Genomic DNA, 12,243 nt, shown 5'->3' with positions numbered 1-12,243 from the left:
CTCTTTTCTTGCATGTTGGCTGGTGGGCTTAGCGTGTCACACTTTTAGCCTCTAAGCTTGAAAAGCAGACTTTTGATTTGCAGCTGATGTACTTTCCAGTGCAAAGTTATGTGATTCAATAGCATTATGTAGTATTATACTGATAATAATAAAAATATAATAAATAATAATAAAAGTAAATAACACAAATACACCAGATAAAACATATGCTATCTGTGTTCTACTTATGTTTCCCATGAATGGTGAAGATGGTTTGGTCAGATACATGGTGGTTAACACAAAGATAAACATTTCAATATACACGTTCTACTTAGTTCAGACACACACAGTAACATCTCATTTGTCAAATATGCAGACATGGTGCACAATTGTGCCGTTATTTATTTTAAATATTTCTTAGTCTCCTTCAAAGATTTTAATTCATCTTTACATGCAACATGAAGCATATACCTTGGCTTCCCTTGTCCTCACCAGTGAATCTTTTCTTATCCCCCCAATATAGACTTTAAAGAAATATTGCAATCAAAAAAAATTACAGCAATTACATGGCTGCACTCGGGTCCTAAATTGGGATCCTGAGGTGGTTCCTTGTGTGGTGGGTGCGGCAACACACTGTATCAGTGCATACTCCCCACCTCTCTCTTCACTGCATGTTATTACCTTTATTTATTTACTTGCTTCCTACAGCGTAAAGTCACAAGTAGACTGCAGAGCTTCCCGTGTACATATAAAAAGCACAGCGACGGCAAAAGTGCGACATGCATTCTTGCTCCAATGTAGAACTGTCATCATGATCTGAGTTCACCTCTGTTATAGCACGTCTTTATGTGAAAACAGCAGTGTCAGATGGGGAGGGATTGGGGGGATGTTAACGTGACTGAAAGAATAAAACTGAATAAAAAAAAAAAGGAAAGCTAACCTTTACAAGTATCATACATTTACACCGGCTGTTACAGACTGAAATCAAATGTATGTTTTTATTCTAAAATAGTAAGAATAAGAGCAGCTCACTGCTCAAAACGGACTCGTCCGGGTTCGAACCCATGAAGTTTTGATTACCAGTCAAAAGTTGATACCGTTGCACCACTGAAGTGTTCGTAGCAAATGCATGTCAATGCCGCACCCTAACACGGGTTCTTTTTCTGCAGCTATAGTCTGGAATAGAAGCGCAGTTGTTCTGTTATATTTGTACCTTTTGTGAAAGTGTTTATTTGATATTTGGAATTCAGGCTTAACACATTATACACTTCATGTCTACATTTTGTCAATTATTACTAAAACATGAAAAATGTGTTTACTGTACATAGATTGTTGTAGACACAGAACACACATGAAATGCATGTGTTCCAAATAACAATATTGTATTTATAAAAGGTGTCATTTTGCTTGACTTCTCACTCTATACAACTCCAAACAACTGAAACACAGGTAAACAGACTTGAGCTGAAAAAACTGTGCGGCGGTGGGGGATGTGATAGCAGGCTGCTTGCTGCTTATCGACACATTTACAGGACAAAAGATGCTGATGGAGAGGTGTGAAGCAATTTAAGGTGGGAAGGATCTACGATTTTTTTCATAGGCTCTGGTAATTCTAGTGTTAAACTAAATCATGGAGTTACTTCTTGGTTAAGTTGATGCTCTTCAATCCTATGGTGGCCAGGTCAGAACATCTTGTAAGAGTCCTTGAATGTCCTGAGTAGCCTCTAAAAGTTCAGATACCTGTGGTAGCTATTGGCCTGCTTTTTGACTGGCAACATGATCCTACTTAACTCTGTAGACATTTATGTGTTGACCTTGATTACTTTCAGTTCTCTAGCTATTAATTTTCTTTTTGATGCACTCAGAGAATTCATATATGGAACACCATACTGCTACCTAGCAGCCCCCAATTTTGCAATAGCATGCATCAGCGTAGTAGTGGTGTGAGTTTCTCTTGTTTTGGGAAGTTTCTATTGGCATATTCAAAAAGGTCACTTTTCGGACTGTCATGGCTGATTGTTGTTGCATTATTTACTCCTAGTAATCATTTGCTGAACAGGTAGACACATACTGACTAAAGAAGCTGTAAATAAATAAGTAGCTCAGACTGGAAAATAGCAATCTTATAAAATGCTTAAGGTTATATGCACACACCATAACAGATATTTTTTGAAAGACTTTACTAACTAAAGATCTAAAGGCAAATTGATATTATACTACTATTTTAAGTATGGAGATTTATCTATGTTAGATGCTGTCATTATTATTGTTAGTTTGACCAACAGGAGACATTCGCGTCTACAGTGCTGTAGATGCAGTGGTAGTGAAGTTGGAGATATGTTCTTACCCAACACATTTTATGTACTCACTCGTGGGTAGTGCCAAAAACAATGAAGCTGCTAGTAGAAGCAGATGAGATAAGATTCCTGAACCAGTGCAATTGGAGCCCGTTTACATGATTTTGGCATATTCTGGGATTGGCTTTCTGTGAGAACATCTTGGGAGGCATAACAGGTAATACCCCATTGGGAACAGACCCAGATGTTGAGCTATTAAAGAAAATTCCCAGAAAGACTGGGGGTATATGGACACCTGGTCTGATCAAGTCTGACTGCATCCATTATGAACCTCACCAGGAAGACCAAACATAAGATAAGATGATAGACCGACCAGACCTAGAATGTTTTAATAAGTCGGAAAAGCTTGTTTGTAAACTAATACAAATGTTTATAAAATATAGGACAGAAAAGTAGCTGTTCAGGGCAAGTGTGGCAAGACTATGCCTTAAGGCATTTGTCACAAAAAATCATGTTTCAATAATACAGGGAACTTAATGAAGGAGGAATGAAAAATACCTGTCAACAGTAGAGGAGTCAATATTAGCATTGAATTGTAAGTTTTGATAATGGGGTAACACTTTATAACAAACATTATATAATGATTCTTTACACCTTTACAAATCATTTAAATATTAATTGCAACTCTTTCTTTACAGCACCTATTATTCCAAGATATAAACTGGAAAATTTGAGATAGAAAAAAGAGTAAGTTTAGGTTCAGGAGATGAACAGATATCTCAAAGTGGTTACGTTAACAAAATGGCAAGGAAATGAAGTCACAAATATAAAGTTGAAATCATTTTATAACTTGAAATATGTTCCTTAAGCACCGTAAATGGCTGTTTATATTGTGAGGATTTTCTAAATCTGAAAATACAGAAAGTCAATTCCAATAGGAGCTGGTCAGTATGAAGTAATATGCAGGTTTAGAAAGCTATGCATATGATAAATAATACAAAAGGCACAAGCCTTTACTCTCCATCTTACAAGGATGACTGAACAACAATGAACGGGGTACAGAGAAGGACAAACATAATTAGGTTAAAGAGGTTGTCTCTTTAAGAAGTATGTAGAGACTTACCTGTATCGGACCAGTTACAGACAAATATGGTTAAAAGTTAGTCATTTTAAATTCTCAGCAATAAAATTTCGGAGTTAGTAGTTTAGAAATAAACTGACATGGTATCCTGGAGTAAATCTCACTTTTCAAAACATTTTGTCAAGTACTTATGAATGTACTAATTGAAAATAAGGATTACTGTTTATGAGAAAAATACACAGACTTAGGCACTGTCAGTTAAAGTAGCAAATGAGATTAAATGAGCTGTAATAAACTAGAAAGCAAGAAAGACACACACCAGAATGCCATTTCCTTTAAAATTCTCACCAAACCTTTAATTTACAACTGAAATGGATGCTTATTTTGAATATATTACCTTCATTTATACCTTAAGCAATGTATTCAAAGTGATATCTTATGCAATCAAGGTTACATAACATTGTTTAAAGAACTCGTTTTAGAAAAACAAAATTAATAAAAATGAAAATAAATTAAAGAACAGACACATCATATTAATGGTATATGTACATTTTAGTTCATAATTTTGTGTGCTTTATTTCTTACACCAATGAAATGAATGAATCTCATCTATCTACAATCAACGGGCGCCTAAGCATTAGTATGGAATTCTTGGTCTGGCATGAAAACTGCATATTACCTGTAGCTGTGGTTTACTGGGGAATGTTCCTTTATTATTATTACTTGGTTATTTTTTTTTTTGTAAATTAAACTCACATTACACTAAAAAGCAATATGTACATTATGGTTTCATGACTTTAGAACTACAATAATTTAAATAATAAATCAATTATGAAAACACACTTCTATCACTTTCTGCAAGTAAGTGCAATGCTTGCTGCAATAGGGGAAATTACGACATACCATAAATAAAGGTAATAAATAATATAATGATACTACAAACACCCTATTAATGTTTTTTAATGATTTGATTGTACTTAGCCACAGTATACCTGCAAAATACAGCACAAACAGTAATAAAGGATAGCATTTGTTTTAAGTTGCATGCTTTAAATAGAATGAAAAAAAATATGCAGATGCAATTTTTGAAAAGTACAGATGGGAGTGCGCAATATTTATTACTTTTTTCCAAGGTTATTTTTTATTTTGCATTAATTTTTTGTTATGAGCTTAGATTCTCAGGCAAGAATATTTCCTTGTTACTGCAAGGATGATGTACAAGGTATACTTTTTTTTTTTCAGCCAAAGTCCAGCAGCCCTGAGTAAAAAGCAGTAATAGTTTTACCATTCTAAAATTTAAACGCAGAGGAAGGCTTTAAAATTTAAAGAGCATGTCACAAAAGTTCTTTTATGGTTATATCTTACAATGAAAATGTTTTTTCTTTTGTCATTCAATAGCATTTAGTTACTGTGTTGAACATGAAGACAAAGCAATCAATACTTCAAAATTGGTAAAAAATAAGCAGTTTAACAGTCGACATGTTTTTGCTCTTTGCAGTACTTACCCCACATTAGGTTTTGGCTGAGGCACTTAATTTACAACAAATATATCTTATGGCATCTCATTGAATGTTTTCCCTCTAAGACATGCTGTATCTCACTATTTAAACAACAAGCCATTGGTCACTTGAGTGACTCTAAATTGGCCTGGCATGAGTGTGCCCTGCAGTAATCTAATGTCCCATTGTGGGTTTGGTTCCTTTCTTGTGTCTGACACTGCCAGGGTAGGCTACAGTTCCCTGCCACCCTGTATTATACTAGTGCTACATGTCAAGAAATATAATTACAGTTTCTTAAAATGATTAACAAAGGAACCTATGAACATAAATACTTCAGAGATAACATTTAAGGTGCATTGTTTTCTCAACAAATGAAAATTTGGCAAAATGCAGCCTATACAGGAAATATTATAGTGACATGAGCTTTAAATTTTGGTGTTATGAAGGATTTTATGTTTTTTTGAATCAATGGAATTAAATTAAATCTTTCCCATTTTCTGAAAAGAAAATTGAAATAATAAAAGTCCAATACCCAACAATTTTCTTCTTAATCCTTTTTACAATGTATTTTAGTATTTTTGTATAGGTACCATTTATCTGTTACCTTCTGATAAGAATTGCACACCAGAGTTCAAGAAGAAGCTGCAATGCAGCTTTGCAAAATCTTGTTAGTTTCGGCAGAAAGATTTCGCGTTGCTTTTTAAAGGTACTGAAACATAAATTTCCCCACAGTCTCATAATAACTGGGGTCTCATTGGTGTCATTGCACATCTCACTGAATAGGTCTAGTAGTCAATAAGTCTACTATACAATAGTACCTTTCATGAAGAAAATGTTAATTTTACAAAGATATAATTTCTTTATAAATTATTTAGAATGTGCTGTAGTGCCCTCTATTAATATAAATAGCAAAATATATATATATATATATATATATACTGTATAGATATACATGTATATTTATATAGTCAAAATTCATATTCCCAGTTGTATTCCTTTTTTGTTTTATACTTATTAAAGCATACACTAGATGTGTTGTGTTTTCACTGAATTCTCAAAAGACATAAATAAAACACCTAAATACAAACAAATAAACAAACAAAAATACATGTCCAGATTAAGTGCATAGATACAAGTTACCGTGTTTCGTCCACTATGTGTACCTTCAGCACATTCTGAATGCGTGCATTGGTTTGAAAAGCAACTGGAGCTGATAATTATCCAATTGATTTGATTCAATTTTAGTGAGTTTTTTTTTCGAATATATATTTTGATATTACTTTAAAAAAAACACGAAATTTACATTTTTTTTCTAAAGGGGGAAAAGCTTTTTTAAAACATATGCAATTTTTCATTTTCTTTTTAACACTTTGTGGTGGTACATTCAGCAACAGTTACATTGAAAAAATCTGTAATAGCAATAATAATATTTATAATAATAATAATAGTAATATTAATAATACAAACTATTCCTATTTCAGTCTCTAATTCCTGGAGTGACTTTTATAGTTTTTCTTTTGAAGGAATCCAGATGTAGGGTCCCGATTGTTCCTCTATGACTAATTTGCAGTGGTTATAAATTTCTTCTAAGGTTTCTCCTTGAACAAGTGCTACAGAAAAATAAGAGAGAAAAAAAAACATTTTTGCTAAAAATATATACCAAGACATGGGTCGTGGCTCAAGAACAAGCAGAGCATATAATTAACTAATGTACAGTATATTTTAGCATAACATTAATACAAAGTAAAATAACTCAGGAAGAGTGCTAGTAAAGTCAATGGTTTAAATATAGAGGAGAAAAGGTAATTTATCTCATGACTTCATGTGCAAGTATACACCATTTTGATATTATTAATATAATTAATTTCTACAGAAGAGAAATACTATGCACCTTACAATTATAATTAGGGATATATAAAAACAATATTCATAATGGTATTTCACTTCCTCCAGACTTGAAAAAAATTCCATACCCTCCTCAACTCTATTCGTATACACTTAGATAAAAGAAAAAAAAAATTGGAATGATAAAGATTTGATTCTTTCTTTTCTTAAAACCATTATTTATATTATATATGTATAAACATTGTTATAACTAAACATATCGTTTTATAATATGTTTTTTGAAAGATTCTATCATAGAAGTCAGAATTTCTAGATATGATGCAGCTTCCCTATAGTTAGTCTAATTGTCCATGTCGGGAAGCAAAACTGACGTCAAACCAGGATAATTTTGTCTGCAAAGGCTGAAGGTCTATTTAACTGGATCTGACTTACCCATGCAGCACAAAACAAAAGGGCTGATGCTCAATGGCTGTGTGTTTCCATTTGTGTTTCCGTATTCAACAGATGTATAATTATTGTTTGGACTCTTCTATGGATCATATAAAGTGCCCCTTAGGCTCCCTGGCATGCTTTTATAAAAACTTATGGAGTAATTATATGTATAGTAAATAGATGTGAAATTGATGCTCATGTAAATGTAACAAATTGATAGTGTTAATAAATACCCATCTAATGAACAGTTTTCTAAATATCTTGGCTTAAAAAACCTTTGCCATGCTTATAACAAAGAACTTAACCTAAAAAATGGGTTTACACAAAGACAATAAAAGACCCATGCTTAGAGACAAGGGACCAGTTTCTTCATAATGAATGGTGAGAAATTCACTCACACTCTTCTCATTAGTTTATTGCCAAGCTCTTTCACCCATTTCTCAAAGGCTTGCAAGAAGATTAATGAGAAGAGAGAATCTCTTACCGGTGAAAGAAAACTAAACTCAAAAAAATGTTCCTTTTAAGAGTCATGGCAGTGCAAAGCTCTGTGAAAGTTTAAAATTGGAACCTCATGCGAAGCAATGCCAATAAAATGATGAAATAATGAGGGCATCCAAAATACAAATATAGTGATATTGCAATAAATAAGTATACATGTAATATACAAGAACATTAAAGCCTAATTTGCGGCTGCAAATCAGAATAGCACTAGAAAAAAAATTAAACAGTACAGTAATGAAATTGTTAACACTTGGAACACATTTTTAAAAGTGTATAAATAAATTAAATTACAGAAGGGAGGCATTGCAAAGGCAACTGTACATGGAATATGCAGTATCTGTACTAGTTACAGAAGCAGAAAAGTACAGAAATACAATAGCAGTGCCCTTCTCACTGATGCCAAGCAACAATGCATTTTGTATTGCTCCTGGCCACTTTCCCATAACATTTCTTGTAATAAGGTTGTTGTCACAGATGACTTGCTCATTTTGGGGAGAGTGCTCTTTTCTGTATGGTTTTGAGGCTTGTCAATACGGAATTTAATTCAAATGTGTTTGCTGTCAATAAGACTAACTTTATTTGAAACCCACAAACTGCATATATACCTCCTTTGCCTACCTGCTATAACATGTTGGGATGGTTAGAGGTGCGTGTACTGACTGTGAAAAGAACAGTCAGTCCAAATAATTAAAGAGTGTGAAATAAGAGAAAGAACAGAGTCAAAGGGCAAAGCAAGGGTTAAATCCAAAAGTCAAAAAGAGAGTAACGTCAAACCCAAATCCCAATCCAAAAATCAAGAACAGCTTTTTTTTTTAAAAAAAAAAAACAGTAATCAAAGTTCAAAGAGAGCAGTATGCTAACCCTAACCCTAAACCTAACCGTAAATCTGGTATAATCCTGGATACTAGTGAATATTTTCGGGTGAGCTTTATACTGGTGCCTTGATTATGTCACAAGCAGTGTGGCCCCAGGAGAGAGGTTAGGCAAACGCACTGATACAGCACATTGCCACACCCAGCACATGACAAAGCAACTCAGGATCCCAGATTAGGACCCGAGTGAAGCCATGGAACGGGTGACACCTCAGCACCACACTAGTTCAGATGGAGTGGAACAGTGTGAGGTTTTTTATGGTGGCTGGAGTGCCACCAGGGCTTCACGAAAATCACTATGGAAACGGATGTTTCCAAATAGAAGCACTATCCTCAAAACAAAAATGGTGTCTGAAAAACACAGTAAATATACTTGCAAACCAAATTCTTATTTCAGAATTTGATTCCTTGGGTGTTAAAACCCTCTAAAATGATGTCAAGATTAATATTTCAGATTCAGGGAAACCTAACAAAAACTAAAAAGAGGCTTCATATATAACAGACAATTATAATATACAGAAAAATGACATGAGCAGGTATTTCTCTATGTAGTTTATTATTGCCATCACATGTGCATGTTACAATCCACCAAAAGCTCTCTTTCATTTTCCACCTTCTTTTCTCACCCATCTCTCTCACACAGTTAATCACAATGCGGAAAGCACCACTGTAAATTTAGCTGCAGTCTTGAACAACAACTCTTAAATAACATTCATTCTGATACAATGAGAAAAGTATATACTTAAATGTTCTCAAACTTCTAATCACCCACCAGCCACATACTGAATGTCACTCTTTTTAAGAAAGCCATGTCAGTTTCAGAAGCTCCTCCCATGTAAGCCCCATCTCACCACTGTAAGGGATTCAAGCAATCGAGTCACCTATAATTTCTACATTTTAGAAAGTAAGATGTCATGAAAGATTCCATGGAGAACATGGAATTTGGTTGAGCTTAGACCACCTACATATTGTATGCAAGACCAACATACACCTGAACCTTCTCCTAACTAAATAGTTTTTGATTATTTTGTAAAGTTGATTATCTCTGACTCACATTGGAATTATCAAGAGGAAGCATATTTCATTTACTGTTTCTATTATTTAGCAACAATTTGCGTAGAGAACTCAGGAGTGTAACTGGAAAGAAAAATGTACTGTAATGTATGTAATAGTAGAACTATGTTACCTTGTGTAACATTTGATTGAAACATGTTAGTGTGCTCAGCCTAAGTTATTTATTAAGAATGGAGAAGATTTGATTATGATGCAAGAAGTATGTAACAGAGACATCCACATGTATCTCAGAGAACTCAGGTAAAATAGTGAGGATACAGTTTTACGGTCTCTCTTGATACTCTCAACAATCACATGAAATAAAAATAATACCCCTCAAATACATGTGACTATAGGTAGTTGAGGAGGCCAATCCTTTAATTCTGTTAAGCAAATTACAGGAATGAAGTATTTAAAATTACAAAGACAGTTAGTGCTGTAGATCATTGCTCTTACCTTAAAATAAATTCTTCAACAAGAAAGATGACAAAATTAGTAAATTTTGCACACATTTAGAAAGATTTTACTCAAACAAAGACACAAGGAATATGTTTCAAAGTGGTGTGGCAGATAGTGGTAGTATAAATTGGCAAGTTTGGGGAGCTGAATGGCCCATTCCCTGCAAAATTGTTCTGACATTCTTAAAACTAAATACTAATGGAAAGTGGGGTTCGAAGTTTCTGTTTGGAATTTCTTTCACAATTCTGATTTCTCCAAGAGCGAAATATAAAATAACTGATGAGGCAGCATTTTGCTTTTATGTACAGAATATCTGGAATATTCAACTGATGGAGATATGTCAGGCTATTGTTTAGTGTCAAACGTGTAAAAAATATTGAAAACACACATTTTAATTGTCCTTTTCATAAGTAACTTAAAGCACACTGATTCTACAAGACTAAAATTAACCCCTGTCATTGCCAATTTTTACCTTTACATTTATTTGCAAAGGTGGGTGTAACTGTTTTCACAGAGTAGAACTCTTTTACAGTTTTGTTTACTCACAATTACATTTTCACAGCTTCTGTCTTTTTGTATTTGTCATCCTGCTTTGTCACACTGTGCTACTGCCACCAGGCCAAAGTTCTCTTCAGTATTAAAGGATGAAGGATGCTACAACAAACATGATACCCGCTGTATCAAATATTCAAGGAAGCTGCATCGTGTGCATATGTTAATGAACAACTTTCTCACATTTAAGTATTGTAGAATCCCCAGAGGGCAGCTTTTTGTGCTTGGGACCCCTACAAATGTATTTTCTCCAGCACCACTGCCACCTAAAGATTTTATTTTCCTTTTCCTCTTTCACTTCTCCATGGTCATTTGACTATAGTAAATATTTTCAGATCAGCCACTAACTCTTTGTACACTCGAGTCTTTTTTCTAATGATGTTAGTCTTTGGTAATTTGTAAAGCACCTTGAGCTATAATTCTGCCTGAAGAAGTGCTTTATATATAAATACTAGCAAAATACCCGCGCTTCGCAGCAGAGAAGTAGTGTGTTAAAGAGGTTATGTAAACATATATATACATATACATATATGCATATATATACATATCTACATATACATATATCTACATATACATATATATACATACATACATATACACATCCACATATACATATATATACATATACAAATTTACACATCTACATATATATATATACATATGTACATATATATACATATAAATATATACATATCTACATATATACACATATATATATATGCACATATATATATATATAAATATAGACATACATATATACATACATACATACATTCACATATATATATACTGTATATATACATATCTACTTATATATACATATATATATATATTCACGGCATTCGTAGTCTGAATCACAATCTGATTGTATGGGTGGTTACCTACCAGGTAACGCTTATGGTTGGCCAGCAAGTCAGCTAACATCAGCCACGGTGCCTTCAGTTGTGAGAAGCAGATCATAGAATGGTTGAAAATAGTTTACTGTCAAATAATGCAAAGAGTACGCGACACGTGTTTCGCCCTAATTCTTGGCTCATCAGGCGTACACACTCACTGCACTCGCTTACGGGAATCGAACCTCGGACGTCAGCGCTAGAGGCGAAGCCCCTAACATTGCGCCATGGCGTGTGGTTCGTTTATTTGACAGCATGTAGATCGGGGTAATTACATTCACTGCATTCGTAGTCTGAATCACAATCTGATTGTATGGGTGGTTACCTACCAGGTAACGCTTATGGTTGGCCAGCAAGTCAGCTAACATCAGCCACGGTGCCTTCAGTTGTGAAAAGCAGATCATAGAATGGTTGAAAGCAGTTTACTGTCAAATAATGTAAAGAGTACGCGACACGTGTTTCGCCCTAATTCTTGGCTCATCAGGCGTACACACTCACTGCACTCCCTTACGGGAATCGAACCTCGGACGTCAGCGCTAGAGGCGAAGCCCCTAACATTGCGCCAGGGCGTTTGGTTCATTTATTTGACAGCATGTAGATCGGGGTAATTACATTCACGGCATTCGTAGTCTGAATCACAATCTGATTGTATGGGTGGTTACCTACCAGGTAATGCTTATGGTTTGCCAGCAAGTCAGCAAACATCAGCCACGGTGCCTTCAGTTGTGAGAAGCAGATCATAGAATGGTTGAAAATAGTTTACTGTCAAATAATGCAAAG

At 34.3% G+C, this 12,243-nt stretch overlaps 1 protein-coding gene across 37 annotated transcripts in view; it reads right to left on the bottom strand.

The window, feature by feature from the left end:
* Positions 1-4,084: 4,084 nt before the first annotated feature.
* dlg2 (discs, large homolog 2 (Drosophila)) overlaps positions 4,085-12,243 on the bottom strand; it is a 1,641,316-nt gene continuing 1,633,157 nt past the window's right edge. For all 37 annotated transcript variants that reach the window (XM_051926947.1, XM_051926951.1, XM_051926957.1 and 34 more), the window contains one exon: positions 4,085-6,466. In XM_051926947.1, the coding sequence (XP_051782907.1) occupies positions 6,360-6,466 (107 nt within the window). In that variant the 3' untranslated portion in view covers positions 4,085-6,359. The remainder of the gene's footprint in view (positions 6,467-12,243) is intronic.

This window comes from Erpetoichthys calabaricus, chromosome 4, assembly GCF_900747795.2.
Source record: "Erpetoichthys calabaricus chromosome 4, fErpCal1.3, whole genome shotgun sequence".
NCBI classification, from domain to species: Eukaryota; Metazoa; Chordata; class Cladistia; order Polypteriformes; family Polypteridae; genus Erpetoichthys; species Erpetoichthys calabaricus.
This window is presented reverse-complemented; position numbering and strand designations above follow the sequence as displayed.